The 22,761-nt window shown below is 46.1% G+C and overlaps 1 protein-coding gene and 1 non-coding gene across 2 annotated transcripts; one reads left to right on the plus strand and one right to left on the minus strand.

Moving 5' to 3' along the window:
- The first annotated feature begins 126 nt into the window (after nucleotides 1–126).
- Nucleotides 127–16,079, plus strand: CCDC127 (coiled-coil domain containing 127). Its single transcript, XM_081522337.1, has 3 exons — nucleotides 127–181; nucleotides 1,269–1,399; nucleotides 14,143–16,079. The coding sequence occupies exons 2-3, from the start codon at nucleotides 1,279–1,281 to the stop codon at nucleotides 14,796–14,798; spliced, it is 777 nt and encodes a 258-aa protein (XP_081378463.1). The 5' UTR covers nucleotides 127–181; nucleotides 1,269–1,278; the 3' UTR covers nucleotides 14,799–16,079.
- On the minus strand, nucleotides 8,917–9,019 carry LOC145519276 (U6 spliceosomal RNA). Its single transcript, XR_014063691.1, has one exon. It is a non-coding gene; the product is annotated as a U6 spliceosomal RNA (small nuclear RNA).
- Nucleotides 16,080–22,761: the final 6,682 nt, after the last annotated feature.

Consider the following 22,761-nt stretch of genomic DNA (forward strand, 5'->3'; position numbering starts at 1 on the left):
CCGCGCCTGCGCACGTCGCCGCGCCCGGGGTCCTACGTCGCCGCGCTCGGGGGTCTTACGTCGCCGCGCCCGGGGCCTTACGTCGCCGCGCCCGGGGGACACTGGGCAACGCCGCGCCTGCGCAGAAGGGCTGGCGGGGGGGGGCACTCAGGGCACCTGGGCGGTGAGATCACGGCCGGAGGTAATTTGGCGTTTGGGGGTCTTCTCGGGCTTTCCCGATTTCTCCTCGTATCCAGACAATGTTAGGTTTTTCTGGAGATTACGGCAGTTTTGTGAGGCGGTATCGGGGTGCCCGTCCCGCTTTCTGTCCGGGACGGAGCGGGAGTTCCGGTATCGGGTAGTTTGACGGCGGGCCACCCGCTTGGACCGACGTTCCGGGGTCACCAGCGGGGCGCCCGGCCCGTTCGGGCCCCTCTGCGCGTCCCGGGGCGGCGGGGGCGCGGGCATCCTCTGGAGCGTGCTGTTAAGGGGAGCGCAGGCCCTGAAGTTTGTGGGGTCGGGGGCGGAGTGCCGCTCCTAGCCCAGCGCTTTGAGGGTCGTGAGCTTCCGTACTCAGCTCTCTGACATTGTTTATTGTGCTGGCCACAAGCTCCTTCACATTAACTCCTGAGCTTTTGTGTGTGTGTCATTTCTTTATTGCCAATTAGGATTTTATACCTTTAGGTGTTAAGCAAGTATTTATTGGAAATCCAATGAAGAGCCTTTGATGCTGAATTGAGTTTCTTTTGTCTGTATTCACCTCCTTCTATTTGTATTTCAGTTACACATCACGCACCCCTATGATTTGCGAGTTGCTTTTGTCTGAGGTCTTATTTTTTTCTTTTAATCTCATAAGGCTCACTGCTGTGCAGGACATACCTAGATTTGAACAAAGTTTTTTACGAGAGGGGAAAAAAAGGGGGGGGCTCCCATGAACCACATGCTGTGCTTAGTCGCTCAGTCTTGTCGGATCCTTTGTGACCCCACGGACTGTAGCTCGCCAGGCTTATCTCTCCATGGGGATTCTCCAGGCAGGAATACTGGAGTGGGTTGTGATGCCCTCCTCCAGGGGACCTTCCAACCCAGGGATCAAACCCAGGTCTCCTGCATTGCAGGTGGATTCTTTGCCCACTGAGCCATCAGGGAAGCCCAAGAATACTCAAGTGGGTACCCTATCCCTTCTCTAAGGGATCTTCAGGACCCAGGAATCAAACCAGGGTCCCCTGTAGACCGTAAGCCGTGTATTTTGTTCCATTTGTGTGGTTAACAATATTGTTCTTTACTTCAAGGTGTATCTCCATGAATAACTTAAATGACCCCCCAAATTGGAATATCCGGCCCAATTCCAGGGCTGATGGAGGTGATGGAAGCAGATGGAATTATGCCCTGTTGGTTCCAATGCTGGGACTCGCTGCTTTTCGTAAGTCATGATTCTCCTAACTTGTTTTCTGGGCTGAAAGTGTGGAGCCCAGAGATCTTGGGCTTTGAAACTTAACAAATGTTGACTGGGAAAAAATGCACAGTGTGTGCGCTGTGAAGACTTTAGCCCAGGATATGTGTGTGTGTGCGCTCAGTTGTGTCCGATTCTTTGTGACCCCATGGTTTGTAGCCCGCCAGGCTCCTCTGTTCATGGGATTTTCCAGGTGAGAATATTGGAGTGGGTTGTCATTTCCTTATCCAGGGGATCTTCCCAACCCAGGGATCGAACCCGTGTCTCCTACATTGGCAGATGGATTCTCTACCACTGAGCCACCTGGGAAGCCCTATAGCCCAGGAGAGAGCCTTTCAGATACCTGTTAGGAACTGCTCTACAGAGGTGGAGGAGGAGCCAGGGAATACATGTGGTCAGGCTACATTTTGGTGAAAGATTACTCCTTGTCACAAAAGAAAAGCCAGGTATCTCAAGTTAATAATTTTAATACGGAAAGGTGTAAGAATCTGGGGTCATTAAAATTCTCCCATAAGTATGTATCTTAACTATGTAAGGTCTCATGTATCCAAGACAGAGTGCATTCACCCTGAATGCCTTTCAGAGTGAACGTGTAGGTCACTGACTGCAGTGACTAATGACTTAATCATAAATGGCAGGCACCAGTCTTTGTTTACACAGACGTGTACTGTGTGTCCTGGTCAAATGATTTAAACCTCTGAGCCTCAGTTTCTCTGACATCATAATTATCTTGGTGCAATGCAAGGGTTAAATAAGACAAGATAGAGGTATTTTGTGTGGAGTGATTCAGTAACTGTTAGTTCTTTTCAAAGCTTCGTTGCTCTGAAAGGGGCTCCCTTGCTTCAGTTGCCCTCATAAGTGCTAATGAGCAAGAATAAAGCAGGCATGAAAGAAAACTGGTTTTGGATGTCTGTGTAATGTTCAGGATATCAGTCTTTGGGAGACTTCATCTCTGAAACCTCTGCTCAGGCTGACTAGAAATTCTCTCTACATTGAATCAGTTTTGTACCACTTTGGGGAAATTACCAGTCACTGGTCAGTTGTAATTTTTCCAGCTCTTAGTTTTTATCCCGACTGTTGGGGTGGCCAAAATGTTCGTTTGAGTTTTAAACTTGAATGAACTTTTTGGCCAATTCAATCCCTGATGAATTTCTTGATGGTTAGGAGTTGGTTTTATGTTTTGTCATTGTTGCAGAGGAAGAAACTGTACCCTTCTAGGTTTTTCTGGCTGGTCTAAGAATTAAATTGGTATGAGTTAGATTAACAGGAGAAAATAAAACCAAAGTCCCTAACATCTGCCCATTGGAGAGAGCTGGGGCTTCCTGGGTGGCTCACTGGTCAAGACTCTGCCACCTGCCTGTGCAGAGACGTGAGAGACGCGGGCTCAGTACCCGGGTCGGGAAGACCCCCTGGAGGAGGGCACGGCAACCCACTCCAGTGTTCTTGCCCGGGAAAGTCCATGGACAGAGGAGCCTGGTGGGATACGGTTCATGGAGTGGCAAAGAGCTGGACACAACTGAGCACACATACAACAACAGCAACATAGGAGAGAGCCAGGAGAACTGCGTAACTCCCCAAAAGGCCATAAGCTCTCACCTTGAATACCGTCCTCAGCTAAAGACAAAAGAGGATGTTGGGGGTGGGGAGAGTTAGTTACCAGAGAAGAACAGGAAAAGCACAGTAATCGAGGGTAAGGTTCTTGTGCAGATTTAGGTTGTAGCCTTTTCATTTGATAACTTTTCAAGCAATTTGGTTAACCTATTCCTGGTACAGCCAGGGAGACACCCTTACAGCTAGAGACTCCCCTTATAAATGTTAGTGTTCCTTGTGTTGCTATTTAGTCTCTAAGTCGTCTCCAACTCTTTGCAGTCCCATAGATGGTAGCCTACCAGGCTCCTCTGTCCATGAGATTTCCCAGGCAAAAATACTACAGTAGGTTGCCATTTCCTTCTCCAGGGGATCTTCCTGATCCAAGGATCAAACCTGCGTCTCCTGCATTGGCAGGTGAATTCTTTACTGCTGAGCCACCAGGGAAGCCCCAAGTGTTTCTTATGAATGGGTAACTCCACTTGGTTTTCAGGGTTTCTTCCATGTCTGCTGTTTCTTAGAAAATAACCAGTTGATACAATCTTTATGACTAATCTTTGTTTTGATTAGTAGGAAGTGGATTTATTTAGAGAGAGACACACTCCACAGAATATGGTCCATCTCAGAAGGCAGAGGCCCTGAAATATGGGGTGGTTAGCTTTTATGGGCTGGGTAATTTCATAGGCTAATGAGTGGGAGGATTATTCTAATTATTTGGGGAAAGGGGCAGAAATTGCCAGGAATGGGCCACAGCTTACTTTTTCATCTTTCATGGTTGGCTTTAGAACTGTTCTAGAGCTGGTCATTGTGTAATTTAGCATGCTGATGTATTACAGTGAGCATATAATGAGGCTCAAGGTCCACTGGAACTGGATCCTGTCATCCTGGACCTAGTTGGTTCTAACCAGTTGCAGGGAGATCAAACCAGTCAACCCTAAAGGAAATCAACCCTGAATATTCATTGGAAGGATTGATGCTGAAGCTGAAACTCCAGTACTTTGGCCACCTGATGGAAAGAGCCAACTCATTGGAAAAGAACGTGGTGCTGGGAAAGACTGAAGGCAAAAGGAGAAGGGGACGTCAGAGGATAAGATGGTTAGATAGCATCACCAACTCAGTAGACATGATTTTGAGCAAACTTTAGGAGATAGTGGAGGACAGGAGCCTGGCGTGCTGCAGTCCATGGGGTCACAAAGAGTCGGGCATCACTTAGTGACTGAACAATGTGTGCATGCTAAGTTGCTTCACTCAGGTTCTACTCTTTCCAATCCTGTGGACTGTAACCCACCAGGCTCCTCTATTCATGGGATTTTCCAGGCAAGAATACTGGAGTGGGTTGCCATGCCCTCCTCCAGGGAATCTTCCTGACCCAGGGATCGAACCCGTGTCTCCTGCATTGGCAGGCAGGTTCATTATCACTGGCACCAATGGCTATGTCATTCTTTTGAAGCTTGTGCCCTGCCCCCTTCCCTGCTATTGCATTCTCCCTTCAGATTTTAGTCCTGTGTTCTTATGGAAAGCAGAGGGGTGATGCTCCAATTTCTGTGGCTTCAAGGCTGAGGAGGGGTATCGACCCTATCTGTCAGGGAGTGAAAATCTCTGGATGCCTGTCTAGGGCCCCAGGGGCAGGATGGCTCCTTGTTTGCAGTCGGTTTGGGCTGGAATCCTCACAGAGCTGTCAGCTTGATGTGGAGCTGTTGTACAGCTTCCACAGCCTTCCTGTGACTGTTCTTGATGCTGAAGCGCTTTTTATTATATCAGATGACAAAACTAACCGTCTATAAATGATGGGAGACTTGCCCACTGAAAACAGCTGCACAGGGTGAGACTTGAGAGTTGAGTGTTATTTGGGGCGAAGCGGGGACTGCGGCCCAGGGGGTAGCCCCTTAGCAGCTCTGAGAGGGTGCCAGGGAGGAGGGGGGGAGGCCAACATGTAAGATTTTGGTGAAGGGGGAGTTGAATGCGATCGAGCACTCATTTTTACAGAAGGTTTTCTGCTAGTCACAGGAGCTTATGTCACCATGAAGGGATTTAGTGCCTTTTTAGATACGTTGTTCAGTTGCTAAGTCGTGTCTGACTCTGTGATCCCATGTGCCAGGCCTGTAATGTGCCAGGCCTCCCTATCCTTCACCATCTCCTGGAGTTGGCTCAAACTCAGGTCCATTGAGTCGGTGATGCCATCCAACCATCTCATCCTCTGTCGTCCCCTTCTCCTCCTGCCTTCAGTCTTTCCCAGCATCAGGGTCTTTTCCAATGAGTTGGCTCTTCAGGTGGCCAAAGTATTGGAGCTTCAGCATCAGTCCTTCCAATGAATATTCAGGGTTGATTTCCTTCAGGATTGACTGGTTTGATCTCCTTGCAGTCCAAGGGACTCTCAGGAGTCTTCTCCCACACCACAGTTCAAAAGCATCAATTCTTAAGTGCTCAGCCTTCTTTATGGTCCAACTCTCACATCCCTGAGTGACTACTGGAAAAACCATAGGTTTGACTATATGAACGTTTTGTTGACCAAGTGACATCTCTGCTTTTTAATATGCTGTCTAGGTTTGTCATAGCTTTCCTTCCAAGGAGCAGGTGTCTTTTAATTTCATGGCTGCAGTCCCCATCCACAGTGATTTTGGACCCAAGAAAAAAAGTTTGTCACTGTGTCCCCCTTTTCCCCATCTATTTGCCATGAAGTGATGGGACCAGATGCCATGATCTTAGTTTTTTGAACGTTGAGTTTTAAGCTAGCTTTTTCACTTTCCTCTTTCACCCACATCAAGAGGCTCTTTAGTTCCTCTTCACTTTCTGCCACTAGAAAACTCGTGCTATCTGTTATTAAAAGCAGCATTTCAAGAGAACTTCGAAGAAGCCAAATCCAGTCTTGCCCCAGCCTACTCCTAACAAAAGCTGTTTACCCAACTAAATTTAATCCAGTCTTAGAAAATCTTGATCATGTAGAACTTTCTTTTCCGGTGTTTTTTTCTCATTCTTTACACCTCCTTTTACTGAAAGCATACATCCTACTTTCCTTTTAAGTTTCTTTTTTCTTTTTCCACTTCAAGTTATTTTTATTGATGACAGATTTGCAACATATAATAAGATCTTGTTTGACCTTTAATAAACCTAGGTATAACAGAAATACTATACTTAACAGTGATGATTCTAAAGACATGTCTGTATTAGTTAAACCTACAAACTTTAAGTCACCTTCCATACCAGATATTAATTTAATGTTGAATATTTCCTAGATTACATGAACCCAAAATTCTTTTGGGCCAGTTTTATACTCCTGAGTACTTACATAAGCACTTGTGCTTAATCGCTCAGTTGTGTCCAACTCTTTGCAACCCCATGAACTGTAACCTGCCAGGCTCCTCTTTCCATGGAATTCACCAGGCAAGAATACTGGAGTGGGTTGCCATTTCCTTCTCCAGTATAAACAATTAAGTCAATTAAGTAGAGGTCTTTTATAAATTAATTTTGGTAATTACATACATCTACAACACTCAAACACAGAGACCTCATAGTTCTTATTTCAGATTTTCAGTCCTGAGTCAGTTTGTTGTTGTTGTTCAGTTGCTTCGCAAAAACAAGACCAGAAGCTAACTGTGGCTCAGAGTCAGGTACTACAATGTAAAACCCATCAGTTTATGGTTGTTGTTTAGTCACTCAGTTCAGTTCAGTTCAGTCGCTCAGTCGTGTCCGACTCTTTGCGACCCCATGAATTGCAGCACGCCAGGCCTCTCTGTCCATCACCAACTCCCGGAGTCTACCCAAACCCATGTCCATCGAGTCGGTGATGCCATCCAACCATCTCATCCTCTGTCGTCCCCTTCTCCTCCCGCCCCCAATCCTACCCAGCATTAGGGTCTTTTCCAATGAGTCAACCCTTCGCATGAGGTGGCCAAAGTATTGGAGTTTCAGCTTCAACATCAGACCTTCCAATGAACACCCAGGATTGATCTCTTTTAGGATGGATTGATTGGATCTCCTTGCAGTCCAAGGGACTCTCAAGAGTCTTCTCCAACACCACAGTTCAAAAGCATCAATTCTTCGGCGCTCAGCTTTCTTCACCGTCCAACTCTCACATCCATACATGACCACTGGAAAAACCATAGCCTTGACTAGACCGACTTTTGTTGGCAAAGTAATGTCTCTGCTTTTAAATATGCTATCTAGGTTGGCCATAACCTTCCTTCCAAGGAGTAAGTGTCTTTTAATTTCATGGCTGCAGTCACCATCAGCAGTGATTCTGGAGCCCAAAAAAATAAAGTCTGACACTGTTTCCACTGTTTCCCCATCTATTTCCCGTGGAGTGATGGGTCCAGATGCCATGATCTTAGTTTTCTGAACGTTGAGCTTTAAGCCAACTTTTTCATTCTCCTCCTTCACCTTCATCAAGAGGCTCTTTAGTTCTTCTTCACTCTCTGCCATAAGGGTGGTGTCATCTGCATATCTGAGGTTATTGATATTTCTCCCGGCAATCTTGATTCCAGCTTGTGTTTCTTCCAGCCCAGCGTTTCTCATGATGTACTCTGCATATAAGTTAAATAAGCAGGGTGTTTAGTCACTCAGTCATGTCCAATTCTTTGCAGCCCCATGGACTGCAGCACACCAGGCTTCCCTGTCCCTCCTTCACTCTCTCCCAGTATTTCCTCAAACTCATGTCCACTGAGTCTGTGATGCCATCCAACCATCTCATCCTCTGTCGCCTCCTTCTCCTGCCTTCAGTCTTTCCTGGCATCAGGGTCTTTTCCAGTGAGTCAGTTCTTTGCATCAGGTGGCCAAAGTATTGGAGCTTCAGCTTCAGCATCAGTCCTTCCAGTGAATATTCAGGACTGATTTCCTTTAGGATTGACTGGTTTGATCTTCTTGCAGTCCAAGGGCCTCTCAAGAGTCTTTTCCAGCACCACAGTTTCAAGGAATCAATTCTTCGGCGCTCAGCCTTCTATGGTTCATCCTCTGTTTGGTCACATCCATGCATGACCACTGGAAAAACCATAGCTTTGACTACACAGACCTTTGTCAGTAAAGTGATGTCTCTGCTTTTTAATACACTGTCTAGGTTTGTCATAGCTTTTCTTCCAAGGAACAACCATCTTTTAATTTGAAGGCTAGAGTCACTGTCCACAGTGATTTTGGAGCCCGAGAAAATAGAGTCTGTCACAGTTTCCATTTTTTTCTCCATCTATTTGCCATGAAGTGATGGGACCAGATGCTATTATCTTAGTTTTTTGAATGTTGAGTTTTTTGTTCTAAGGCCAGAAAAAAGTTTTTTTTCCTCAAAGAATTGAGTAGGTATCTCCATGATATCAAATGACTGCTACACCCATTCATCTGTGTTGCAAAGTTTTTCCTTCCCTTATTTAGCTTAGGTTTATCACAGCTTTCTTCCAAGGAGCAAGTGTCTTTTAAGCTATGACAAACCTAGGCAGTGTATTAAAAACCAGGGACATCACTTTGCTGACAAAGGTCCGTTTAGTCAAAGCTATGGTTTTTAGCTTAGCGGAGAAGGCTCCCCCCTTCCTTCTCCACCACCGGTTCTTATTAGATGGCTCCAAATGTCAGCTGTGTGGCCTCCCATTTGGTTACTGCTATCTACAGGGATGTTCCAGTCTAGGTTTAATAATCACCCTCTAGGTGCCTTTACACTCCATAGCTCAGGGTCTACTCAGGCCTTTGTTTCAGGTCCAGATTTTGTCTGTTTCTTTCCGCTTTCTGTTAGAACCATCTCATGATGAGGGTGGTTTCCTTGACCCTCGAGAAGCAGTGGTCCTTAGCTAGTCAGGCCAAAGAGACAAGTCTGCGGTGGCACATTGTGCTCCCTGTGTCATACCCCATGGCTCTGGGTCTCTCTTAGGAATCTGAGAAACTGGGAAAAGCTGCTGCCCTGTTGTGAAGTAGGTTTTTCTTTTAATTATATGGAACACTTGGCCAATTTGCATGTCTTCCTTGCGCAGGTGCCATGCTAATCTTCTCTGTGTCGTTCCAGTTCTTTTTAAATTTTTAGTATATGAGCTGCCAAAGTGAGCAAGCATACTTTTTATGGAGTGACTTATGTGCCTGGATTTCTCAGGTCAGCAGGGTTGAGTAGAGAAAGTGGAGGCTGACAAGCGTAGCATTTATCAACTTCATTTGTCTGCCTTTACCTTTAGACTATGCTCAGGCCACTTAACACCCATCTGTTTGATATAATTTCTTAATCTTGTAATAACACTTTTTTGGAGAATAATTACAAGAATGCAGAGTTAAAGCTTTTCTCTGATTGAATTATAAGCAAGATAACCATAAAGAAAGAAATACAATATTCCTCAACCCTTCTCAGGGACAGAAAGCAGGAACTTTGAAAGTAAAGATTACTATAAAAAGCTATAAAAACTAGAGAAGAGTCTGAAAAAACAAATGGAAAATGAAAGTCACCACAGGGCCTTTCCCAGCCTCAAAACGAATTAATTGTAAAGCAGTTATCCTTCAGTTAAAAAAGAAATTAAAAAACTAATTACTACATAGTAGCTGTAATTTTGAAGAAGGCAATGGCAACCCACTCCGGTACTCTTGCCTGGAAAATCCCATGGATGGAGGAGCCTGGTAGGCTGCGGTCCATGGGGTCGAGAAGAGTCGGACACGAGTGAGTGAATTCACTTTCACTTTTCACTTTCATGCATTGGAGAGGAAATGGCAACCCACTCCAGTGTTCTTGCCTGGAGAATCCCAGCGACGGGGGAGCCTGGTGGGCTGCTGTCTATGGGGGTCCACAGAGTCGGACACAACTGAAGCGACGCAGCAGCAGCAGCAGCAGCTGTAATTTTAAGCCTTCCACTTCACCCACCAAGTTCACTGCCCTAGCTACAGGCAGCAGGCAGCCTTTCCAAGTGTTCAGTAAGGTTTTACAAGAGGGCAGACTAGTGAGTTTCTAAATAGCAACTATTATATCTACTACTGTGGGCAAGAATCCCTTAGAAGAAATGGAGTAGCCGTCATAGTCAACAGAAGAGTCTGAAATGCAGTTCTTGGGTGTGGTGTCAAAAACGACAGAATGATCTCTGTTTGTTTCCAAGGCAAACCATTCAGTATCACAGTAATCCAAGTCTATGCCCCAACCACTAATGCTGAAGGAGTTGAACTTGAACGGTTCTATGAAGAACTACAAGACCTTCTAGAACTAACACCGTAAAAAGATGTCCTCTTCAGTATAGGGGACTGGAATGCAGAAGTAGGAAGTCAAAGAGATACCTGGAGTAACAGGCAAATTTGGCTTTGGAATACAAAATGAAGTAGAGCAAAGGCTAACAGTTTTGCCAAGAGAATGCACTAGTCATGGCAAACACCCTCTTCCAACAACACAAGAGAAGACATGGACATCACCAGATGGTCAATACTGAAATCAGAATGATTATAATTATTACAGCCAAAGATTGGGAAGCTCTATCCAGTCAGCAGAAACAAGACCGGGAGCTGACTGTGGCTCAGATCATGAACTCCTTATTGCCAAATTCAGACTTAAATGGAAGAAAGTAGGGAAAACCACTAGACCATTCAGGTATGACCTAAATCAAATCCCTTACAGTTATACAGTGGAAGTAACAAACAGATTCAAGGGATTAGATCTGATAGAGTGCCTGAGGAACTATGGACAGAGGTTTGTGACATTGTACAGGAGGCAGTGATCAAGACCATCCCCAAGAAAAAGGCAAAATGGTTGTCTGAGGAGGCCTTACAAATAGCTGAGAAAAGAAAAGAAGCTAAAGGCAAAGAAGAAAAGGAAAGATATACCCATTTGAATGCAGAGTTCCAAAGAATAGTGAGGAGAGATTAGAAAGCCTTCCTCAGTGATCAATGCAAAGAAATAGAGGAAAACAATAGAATGGGAAAGACTAGAGATTGCTTCAAGAAAATCAGAAATACCAAGGGAATATTCATGCAAAGATGGGCCCAATAAAGGATAGAAATGGTATGGATCTAACAGGAGCAGAAGATACTAAGAAGAGGTAGCAAGAATACACAGAAGAACTATACGAAAAAGATCTTCATGACCGAGATAATCATGATGGTGTGATCACTCACCTAAAGCCAGACATCCTGGAATGCAAAGTCAAGTGGTCTTTAGGAAGCATCACTACAGACAAAGCTTGTGGAGGTGATGGAATTCCAATTGAGCTCTTTCAAATCCTAAAAGATGATGTTATTAAGGTGCTGCTCTTAATATGCCAGCAAATTTGGAAAACTCAGCAGTGGCCACAGGACTGGAAAAGGTCAGTTTTCATTCCAATCCCAAAGAATGTTCAAACTAGCACAAAGTTGCACTCATCTCACACACTAGCAAAGTAATACTCAAAATTCTCCAAGCCAGGCTTCAACTATATGTGAACCGTGAACTTCCAGATGTTCAAGCTGGATTTAGAAAAGGCAGAGGAACCAGAGATCAAATTGCCAACATCCGCTGGATCATTGAAAAAGGAAGAGTTCCAGAAAAACATCTACTTCTGCTTTATTGATTATGCCAAAGCCTTTGACTGTGTGGATCACAACAAACTGTGGAAAATTCTGAAAGAAATGGGAATACCAGACCACCTGACCTGTCTTCTGAGAAATCTGTATGCGGGTCAGAAAGCAACAGTTAGAATTGGACATGGAACAACAGACTGGTTCCAAGTTGGGAAAGTACATCAAAGCTATATATTGTCACCCTGCTTACTTAACTTACATGCAGAGTACATCATGGGAAATGCTGGGCTGGATGAAGCATAAGCTGGAATCAGGATTGCCAGGAGAAATATCAATAATCTCATATATGCAGATGACACCACCCTTATGGCAGAAAGCAAAGAAGACCTAAAGAGCCTCTTGATGAAAGTGAAAGAGGAGAATGAAAAAGCTGGCTGAAAACTCAGCATTCAGAAAACTAAGATCATGGCATCCAGTCCCATCACTTCATGGCAAAATGATGGGGAAAGTATGGAAACAGTGAGAGACTTTATTTTTTGGGCTACAAAATTACTGCAGACAGTGACCGCAGCCATGAAATTAAAAGCCGCTTACTTCTTGGAAGAAAACTATGACCAACCTAGACAGCATATTAAAAAACAGAGACATTACTTTGCCAACAAAAGTCCATCCAGTCAAAGCTATGGTTTTTCCAGTAGCTATGTATGGATGTGAGAGTTGGACTATAAAGAAAGCTGAGCACCGAAGAATTGATGCTTTTGAAGTGTGGTGTTGGAGAAGACTCTTGAGAGGCCCTTGGACTGCAAGGAGATCCAACCAGTCAATCCTAAAGGAAATCAGTGCTGAATATTTATTGGAAGGACTGATGCTGAAGCTGAAGCTCCAATACTTTGGCCACCTGATGCGAAGCACTGACTCATTGGAAAAGACCCTGATGCTGCGAAAGATTGAAGGCAGGAGGAGAAGGGGACAACAGAGGATGAGATAGTTGTATGGCATCACTGATTTGATGGACATGAGTTTGAGTAAACTCTGGGAGTTGGTGATGGAAAGGGAAGCCTGGTGTGCTGCAGTCCATGGGCTCACAAAGAGTCGGACACAACTGAGCGACTGAACGGAACTGAAAATCACTGCATACAGTGAGTGCAGCCATGGAATTAAAAGCCACTTGCTCCTTGGAAGAAATCTATGACCAACCTAGACAGCATATTGAAAAGCAGAGACATTACTTTGCCGACAAAGGTCCGTATTGTCAACGCTGTGGTTTTTCAGTAGTTGTGTATGGATGTGAGAGTTGTATCATAAAAAAGGCTGAGCACCAAAGAACTGATGCATTTGACCGTGGTGTTGGAGAAGACTCTTGAAAGTTCCTTGGACAGCAAAGAGATCAAACCAGTCAATCCTAAGGAAATCAACCCTGATTTCAAATTGGGTTTGAAATTCATTTGGAGGATTGATGCAGAAGCTGAAGCTCCAATCCTTTGGCCACCTGATGCAAAGAGCTGACTCATTGGAAAAGACCCTGATGGTGGGAAAGATAGGAGGAGAAAGGGACGACAGAGGATGAGATGGTTGGATGGCATCACTGACTGAATGGATGTGAGTTTGAGCAAGCTCCAGATATGGAAAAGGACAGCGAAGCCTGGTGTGCTTCAGTCCATGGGGTCACAAAGTGTTGGACACGACTGAGTGACTCAATAACAAAAACAGCAGTTCAGAACGTGGGGCATATGCTATACCAGTGAAATCATCACACTGTCTTTTGTCTTGTTATCAGAAGAGACCAAAATTCTCACTCATAGGATGGAGAAGGTCTGGTGTCAGCACCCAGAACCAAGCAGCAGCTGGCCGCAGGCTTTGTGGGCATCAGCTGTCTTTCTCACTTTGGCTTGTCAGTTTGTGGAGCAGAGCAGGGTATTACCCACCCCAGCTGCCACACCTTATGTCTTGTATTTGTGAGATTATGGTGGAGCTGTGTCTTGAGGCTGAAATTCTGACTTCTTATTTGTATGACCCCCTAGCAGGATATAAGTAGCCATCTTGGGCCTTACCTGTTTACTAGTGATGACCAGGCACAGCTTTGAACACTTTGAACTTTTTTCAATTCTATACTAACCTGGCCAACGCTGTGAAGCATACTCGCCCATAGTCATTTTTAAACCTTGCCAATGGTCTGTGGAGGCACTGTGGCCAGAGTGTAGGCACGTGGTGCTAGGCTAGAGGTAGGTTTTCTCAGCCTCAAACATGAGGAGGCTGGAAGGGGTCTCGGCAGTCTTGTGCTTCTCTTTGGAGAGCCCTTATCTGATTGGAAGCGATTTGCATATCGTATGTGTGCTTAGTTGTTTCACTCTTGTCTGACTCTTTATGACTCATGGACTATAGGCCATCAGGCTCCTCTGTCCATGGGATTATCCCAGTAAGAATAGTGGAGTGGGTTGCCATTTTCTCCTTCAGGGGATCTTCCCGACCCAGGGATCAGACAAGCGTCTCCTGCATTGGCAGGTGGCTTCTTTACCATTTGAGCCGCCTGGGAAGCCCGCATAGCTTCATACAAACTGTTATCATTTTGTGTCAGAATTCTTAAGAATTTATTGAAATGCTCTATAGCTGCTTATGTTTCCTGTAAATAGAGATTATAGCACTTGAGCTCTGATGTTCATTATGTGTGTTTTCCTCCCCCAACTTATTTATGTCAGGCTGGATTTGGTCTAGGGAGTCAAGAAAAGAAATAGAAAAGGAGAGAGAAGCGTACCTTCAGAGGACAGCCGCCTTCCAGCGGGACCTTGAAGCCAGGTACCATGCCACAATCGCAGAAAGCCGGCGGGCCGTGGCACACTTGTCCCTGGAACTTGAAAAGGAGCAGAACAGAACAACTAGTTACCGAGAAGCCCTCATCTCTCAGGGGCGCAAGTTGGTGGAAGAGAAGAAACTTCTGGAACAGGAGCGGGCTCAGGTCCTGCAGGAGAGGAGGCAGCCCTTGCGGAGTGCATACCTGCACTGCCTGGGCCAGGAGGAGGACTGGCAGCGCAGGGCCAGGCTCCTGCTGAGCGAGTTCGAGGCTGCGCTCACCGAGAGGCAGAGCATCTACTGCAGCCTGGTGCTCCCCCGCCGCAGGCGGCTCGAGCTGGAGAAGAGCTTGCTGCTCCGCGCGTCCACCGACCCGGTGGCTGTGGACCTCGAGGTGGCAGCTGGCCTCACTGACATATTTAAGCACGATACGTACTGTGGTGACGTCTGGAATACCAACAAGCGCCAAAATGGGAGGCTCATGTGGCTGTATCTCAGATACTGGGAACTAATCGTTGAACTGAAAAAGTTTAAGCAGGTAGAGAAAGCCATACTGGAAAAGTAAGACAGGAATAAACGGCTCTGGGTCAGAGTCGTGCGTTTTGGGTTTTCCAATGTTTGCTGCTCCTCCTGCCAGCGCTCCCTTGTTGTGACCATGCATGCACACCGCCACCTCTCAGGAGTGGCCACTCCTGTCACCCTCCGAGCAGGACAGCAAGGCTTCTGTCCCCTGCAGCAGCTAAGGACACAGTCTCAGAAGCAAGTCAATATTTTATTAAGCAGAACAGGATAACCTCATAGCTTTAGAGTAAAATTGTTTTTAAGAATGTCAAATACAGTGTTCACCATATAAGTCATTTTGTCACACCCTAAATAAGTTCTGTTTTCTCCTCAAATTATTTTTCTCTCTCCTAAAACTACAGTTAGAAGTTGTCAGGTAGTGGTGAGGCTTGCCTCACAGATGGGAACAGACGGTAGTGACGCCAGCAAGGTTTTGTGGTGTTCTGAAGCTCTTTCCCATCAGAGTGTTTCTGCTTTCCACTTGATAACCCTTGTGGGTGTTTGGAGTTTGCTGTGTGTATTCAGTAAGCAGATACTATTTATTTAGGTCGGTGCAAGGGTAATTGCGGTTTTGCATTGTTGAACTTTGCCATTTGATATTGAAGTACATTCTTAAATGAAGTTATGTTTTGAAAGTGCAAGTGTTAGTCACTCAGTTGTGTTTGACTCTTTGCGATCCCATGGGCTGTAGCCCGACAGACTCCTCTGTCCATGGGATTCTCCAGGAAGAATACTGGAGTGGGTTGCCATTCCCTTCCCCAGGGGATCTTCCTGACCCAGGGATCGAACTCACTTCTTTGCAGGCAGATTCTTTACCATCTGAGCCACCAGGGAAGCCCGAGGCTATGTTTTACATCATTTTAATGCACATTTCTCATTTTATGTTTTTTGTTAATGATTTATTACTTCTGTTTATTTTAGACTAGGGGGATGATGTTAGACAAAAAGCAGATTTGAGCAATTTTCTTACTTGAGTTCAAAATAAGTCATAAATCAGCAGAGACAACTAGCAACATCAACGAAACATTTGACCCAGGAACTGCTAACAAACGTACAGTGCAGTGGCCGCTCAGGAAGTTTCGAAATTTCAAAGAATTTCGAAAATTCTTTGCAAGGAGAATGCTTCCACAACCAGCAGGATGCAGAAAATGCTTTCCAAGAGTTCATCGAATCCCAAGGCACGGATTTTTAATGCTACAGGAATGAATAAACTTACTCCTCATTGGCAAAAATGTGTTGGTTGTAATGATTCCTATTTTGATTAATAAAAATGTGTTTAAGCATAGTTATAATGATTTGAAGTTATGATCTGAAACCACAGTTAATTTTTCACCAGCCTAAATATTAGCAATGGCCTATAATTAAAACACCTGCAATTTGAAAGCAACAATACCACTTTTTATGTGTGTAATTCCTTACTCCTTACAAGGCTTACAGATTATCTCAATTTTTTACTACAAACTTAGGTCCATTTTCCACAGAGCTAATATGAATTGGCCTTTGTGTGTGTTATGCACATCACTCATGTCATCCTGACCTCAGTTTTGTGTAGTGAGCACTGTTACTATCCTTGGGGTAGGGGCTCCTGAGACCACCCCAGACTTGATGACTTGCTGGGAGGTCTCAGGACTCAATGCATGGCTGTTCTCATGTTTGAGGCCCATCACATAGAGGACAAGGCGAGGTCAGCAAAGGGATAGGTACCTGGCAAAGGGGGAGACCAGATGCAGCTTCCAGTCCCTCACTAAGGGTCACACAGTCATGTGGATGTGCCTCCAGAGACTGTCTTGGGTTTCTGTGGAGGGCCAGTCACACAGGCAATCTGCCTGGCACAGACCCAAATTCCAGACTTCCAGAGGAAAGCAGGTGTCAGGTGCAAACTGTTGCCAGGGTTTGGGTGCAAAGAGCCACTCCTACTACTTGATGGTGCAGGGAACCCTCCCCAGTCCAGGTGCCAGCCGAGGGCCAGCCTGTCAGCAGCCTCTCAGGCCTGCAGTGAGCCATTCTCTGCAGCCATCATGTCCGAGGTCATGCAGGTGGTCACGGGTCCAGTTCAGACCCAGGCAGCTGGGCTTCAGAACTGCACTGCCCCAAGTGAGACCAGGTCAGTTTTGAGTGACTGGCGGATTTGTGAGCTGATGTGAGAGGTGCTCGCCTCCATCTGAGGAACCCTGAGAACAGCTGTGCTCTCGACAGGGCTCTGGTCCTGCTGGCTTAGACAGCCGGGGGGGTTGACTAAGGCCACCTCATGGAACCTCAGGGCAGGGATGGGGCGTGGTGGTCAGACCTCAGAGAAGAGCCAGAAATGGCTAGTGAACCTTGGAGAAACTACCTTTTGGCCTCAGATCTCGTTTTATCTTCTCTGCTGGCAAACCAGCTCTCCCTCTTCTGGCCCCAGGGTAAGAGCAGTGGCCAGTTCTTCTCCCACAGTGGCCAAGTTTGGGGGCCACAGGGTCGTGTGGTGCTATGGCTTCTGAGTGGAGCAGGAGCAGAGAATCAAAGCCGGCTCTGGCAGCTTTGAAGGAGGCACATGTCCTGCAGGCCCTCCAGCAAAGCAAGGATCTGCATAGACCATGGGACTGCTGGCAGCTGGCAGGGAGGGGAGGGGGTTCCTGGGTCTAGTAGGGGGCAGCTGATGAGAGAGCTGCAGGCTGAAGTCTCTGGGTCTCTCGGCACGGCCACCGTATGAGAGTCTGCTGGGTCTGTGAGCGTCAGCTCCGAGTATACAATTGCAAAGAACCGTCTGGAACAAGAATTGTTAAGGTGGGACAGATGCATTGAAGCCCCTGAAGCTGCATCCCTTTCTTGCTGGGATGGTCAGCAGGAAGCAGTGCTGCATTTCTGGAGGAATGGCAATTATCAATCCACACAGGCCAAGGGGAGGTAAAGATGGTGGTCCCCACGCATCTAAGCTGTGATCGCATAGGGTCCATCAGGGTCCCCAGCATCTCCCCATTCCATTCAACTGTCTGGCCCCTGGTAAGACCAGGTGGGCTTAGGCAGATGATGGCACCTCAGGCTCCCCAAGAGCAGCCCAGTTGAGCTGCCATGTGGCACATGGATGGTCTCCTGACCCTTGGCACTCTGTCCTCTTCCCCTATGGAGTGGGGTTTGCCCTCGTGTGGGAGCTCTGCTGTCTGAAGCACAAGAAGCACAAGGGTGGTCCTGACCCTGGTGGGTACCCACGGTCACATTCACCGCCAGCATCACTAGGCATCCTCAGGACCACCAGTCTTGGGCTGGGCAGGTGCAGGGAAAACCCACCAGGCTGCAAGCAGCATATTCAGTGTTGGGGCTGAGCGGGACCACAGGGACAAGTGAATTCAATGCCCTGGGATGAGTGGGAGGTGTAGGTCCCATTCGCGCCACCTGTGCGCCTTGGAAGTGCACCAGACGAGCCTCCCAGGCTCTTCAGTTTCACAAAAGTGGGCTATTCCTCAGGGTGGGGTGGGGGCAGTTGGGAGTGTTCTCCACCAGCAGACCCCTGTGTGCCCACTCCTGCTGCAGATCTCAGGTCTTGGGTCGCCACAGCCTCCCCGGGCTCTTTACAACAGCTGCTGGGCTCAGCCTCACATGTGCTGGGTCCTGCCTGCTGACCACCCAGAGGCCAGATCTCATCGAAAAACTTCCAGAGACACAAACAGCAGAAGCGACTCTACTCTTCAGAATTAGAACAAAATCATTTCAAAAAAGATCTTAATGACTCAGATAATCATGATGGTGTGATCACTCACCTAGAGCCAGACATCCTGGAGTCCAAAGTCAAGTGGGCCTTAGAAAGCATCACTACGAACAAAGCTAGTGGAGGTGATGGAATTCCAGCTGAGCTATTTCAAGTCCTAAAAGATGATGCTGTGGAAGTGCAGCACTCGATATGCCAGCAAATCTGGAAAACTCAGCAGTGGCCACAGGACTGGAAAAAGTCAGTTTTCCTTCCAATCCCAAAGAAAGGCAATGCCAAAGAATGCTCAAACTATCACACAATTGCACTCATCTCACATGCTAGCAAAGTAATGCTCAAATTTCTCCAAGCGAGCCTTCAACAGGACATGAACCGAGAACTTCCAGATGTTCAAGCTGGATTTAGAAAAGGCAGAGGAACCAGAGATCAAATTGCCATCATCCGTTGTATCATCAAAAAAGAAAGTACCAGAAAAACATCTGCTTTACTGACTACACCAAAGCCGTTGACTGTGTAGATCACAAAATACTGTGGAAAATTCTTAAAGAGATGGGAATACCAGACCACCTTACCTGCCTCCTGAGAAACCTGTATGCAGGCCAAGAAGCAACAGTTAGAACTAGACAGGGAACAACAGACTTGTTCCAAGTTGGGAAAGGAGTACGTCAAGGTTATATACTATCACCTTGCTTATTTAACTTATATGCAGAGTATATCATGCGAAATGCTGGGCTGGATGAAGCAAAAGCTGGAATCAAGATTGCCAGGAGAAATATCAGTAACCTCAGATATGCAGATGATACCACCCTTATGCCAAAAAGTGAAGAGGAACTGAACAGCCTCTTGATGAAAGTGAAAGAGGAGAGTGAAAAAGCTGGCTTAAAACTCAACACTTAAAAATTAAGATCATGGCATCCGGTCCCATCACTTCATGGCAAATAAATGGGGAAACAATGGAAACAGGGACAAACTATTTTTGGGGGGTTCCAAAATCACTGCAGATGGTGACTGCAGCCATGAAATTAAAAGCCGCTTGCTCCTTGGAAGAAAAGCTATTACCAACCTAGACAGCATATTAAAACGCAGAGACATTACTTTGCCGACAAAGGTCCATCTAGTCAAAACTGTTTTTGCAGTAGTCATGTATGGATGTGAGAGTTGGACCGTAAAGAAAGCTGAGTGCTTTTGAACTATGGTGCTGGCGAAGATTTGAGAGTCCCTTGGACTGCAAGGAGATCAAACCAGTTCAGTTCAGTCACTCAGTCGTGTCCAACTCTTTACGACCCCATGAATTGCAGCACGCCAGGCCTCTCTGTCCATCACCAACTCCCGGAGTCTACCCAAACCCATGTCCATCAAGTCGGTGATGCCATCCAACCATCTCATCCTCTGTCGTCCCCTTCTCCTCCCGCCCCCAATCCTACCCAGCATTAGGGTCTTTTCCAATGAGTCAACCCTTCGCATGAGGTGGCCAAAGTATTGGAGTTTCAGCTTCAACATCAGACCTTCCAATGAACACCCAGGGTTGATCTCTTTTAGGATGGATTGATTGGATCTCCGTGCAGTCCAAGGGACTCTCAAGAGTCTTCTCCAACACCACAGTTCAAAAGCATCAATTCTTCGGCGTTCAGCTTTCTTCACTATCCAACTCTCACATCCATACATGACCACTGGAAAAACCATAGCCTTGACTAGACCGACTTTTGTTGGCAAAGTAATGTCTCTGCTTTTAAATATGCTATCTAGGTTGGCCATAACCTTCCTTCCAAGGAGTAAGCGTCTTTTAATTTCATGGCTGCAATCACCATCAGCAGTGATTTTGCAGCCCCAAAAAATAAAGTCTGACACTGTTTCCACTGTTTCCCCATCTATTTCCCATGAAGTGATGGGACCAGATGCCATGATCTTAGTTTTCTGAACATTGAGCTTTAAGCCAACTTTTTCACTCTCCTCTTTCACCTTCATCAAGAGGCTCTTTAGTTCTTCTTCACTTTCTGCCATAAGGGTGGTGTCATCTGCATATCTGAGGTTATTGATATTTCTCCCGGCAATCTTGATTCCAGCTTGTGTTTCTTCCAGCCCAGCATTTTTCATGATATACTCTGCATATAAGTTAAATAAGCAGGGTGACAATATAAAGCCTTGACGTACTCCTTTTCCTATTTGGAACCAGTCTGTTGTTCCATGTCCAGTTCTAACTGTTGCTTCCTGACCTGCATACAGGTTTCTCAAGAGACAGGTCAGATGGTCTGGTATTCCTACCTCTTTCAGAATTTTCCACAGTTTATTGTGATCCACACAGTCAAAGGCTTTGGCATAGTCAATAAAGCAGAAATAGATGTTTTTCTGGAACTCTCTTGCTTTTTCGATGATCCAGCGGATATTGGCAATTTGATCTCCGGTTCCTCTGCCTTTTCTAAAACTAGCTTGAACATCTGGAAGTTCACAGTTCACGTATTGCTGAAGCCTGGCTTGGAGAATTTTGAGCATTACTTTACTAGCATGTGAGATGAGTGCAATTGTGCGGTAGTTTGAGCATTCTTTGCATTGCCTTTCTTTGGGATTGGAACGAAAACTGACCTCTTCCAGTCCTGTGGCCACTGCTGAGTTTTCCAAATTTGCTGGCATATCGAGTGCAGCACTTTCATAGCATCACCTTTCAGGATTTGAAATAGCTCAACTGGAATTCCATCACCTCCACTAGCTTTGTTTGTAGTGATGCTTTCTAAGGCCCACTTGACTTCACATTCCAGAATGTCTGGCTCTAGGTGAGTGATCACACCATCATGATTATCTGGGTCGTGAAGATCTTTTTTGTACAGTTCTGTGTATTCTTGCCACCTCTTCTCAATATCTTCTGCTTCTGTTAGGTCCGTACCATTTCTGTCCTTTATCGAGCCTATCTGAAATGTTCCTTTGGTATCTCTAATTTTCTTGAAGAGATCTCTAGTCTTTCCCAATCTGTTGTTTTCCTCTATTTCTTTGCACTGATCGCTGAGGAAGGCTTTCTTATCTCTCCTTGCTATTCTTTGGAACTCTGCATTCAGATGGGAATATCTTTCCTTTTCTCCTTTGCTTTTCGCTTTTCTTCTCTTCCCAGCTATCTGTAAGGCCTCCTCAGACAGCCATTTTGCTTTTTTGCATTTCTTTTCCATGGGGATTTTCTTGATCCCTGTCTCCTGTACAATGTCACGAACCTCTGTCCATAGAGATCAAACCAGTCAATCCTAAAGGGAATCAACCCTGATTTCAAATTGGGTTTGAAATTCATTGGGAGGACTGATGCTGAAGCTGAAGCTCCAGTACTTTGGCCACCTGATGTGAAGAACTGACCCCTTGGGAAAGACCCTGATGCTGGGAAAGATCGAAGGCAGGAGGAGAAGGGGATGACAGAGGATGAGATGGTTGGATGGCATCACCGACTCGATGGACATGCGTTTGAGCAGGCCCCAGGAGTTGGTGATGGACAGGGAGGCCAGAAGAGCTGCGGTCCATGGGGTCACAAAGCAAGAAAGAGTTGGACGGCTGAGTGACTGGTGACTGACTTGAACTGAAGTGCCCATCAACAGATTAATGGGTAAATAATATATGGTGTATATATACATATACACACACAATGGAATACTACTCAGTCACAAAAAGAATGACATGCTGCAATTTGTGACAATATGGATGGACCTGGAAGGTATTATGCTAAGTGAAATAAGTTGGAGAAAGACAAATAGCATATGATTCCACTCATATGTGGAATATATGGGTACGTGTGACTCTTTGAAACCCTCTGAACTGTAGCCCATCAGACTCCTCTGTCCATGGGATTGTCCCAGCAAGAATACTGGCTGCTGCTGCTAAGTCGCTTCAGCTGTGTCTGACTCTGTGCGACCCCATAGACGGCAGCCCACCAGGCTCTGCCGTCCCTGGGATTCTCCAGGCAAGAATACTGGAGTGGGTTGCCATTTCCTTCTCCAATGCATGAAAGTGAAACGTGAAAGTGAAGTCGCTCAGTCATGTCTGACTCTTAGTGACCCCATGGACTGTAGCCTACCAGGCTCCTCCGTCCACGGGATTTTCCAGGCAAGAGTACTGGAGTGGGAGTGGGTTCCCATTTCCGTCAGGGGCTCTTCCTGACCCAGGGATCGAACCTACGTTTCCTGTGGCTCCTGCACTGGGAGGCAGATTCTTTACCACTGAGCCACCTGGGAACCCCTGTGGAATACTATATATATTTGGTTTTGTTCAGTTGCTAAGTCATGTCCGACTCTTTGTGACCCCATGGGCTCTACCA

The sequence above is a fragment of the Giraffa tippelskirchi genome, chromosome 8 (assembly GCF_054371585.1).
Source record: "Giraffa tippelskirchi isolate mGirTip1 chromosome 8, T2T-mGirTip1v1.2.pri, whole genome shotgun sequence".
Taxonomy (NCBI): Eukaryota; Metazoa; Chordata; class Mammalia; order Artiodactyla; family Giraffidae; genus Giraffa; species Giraffa tippelskirchi.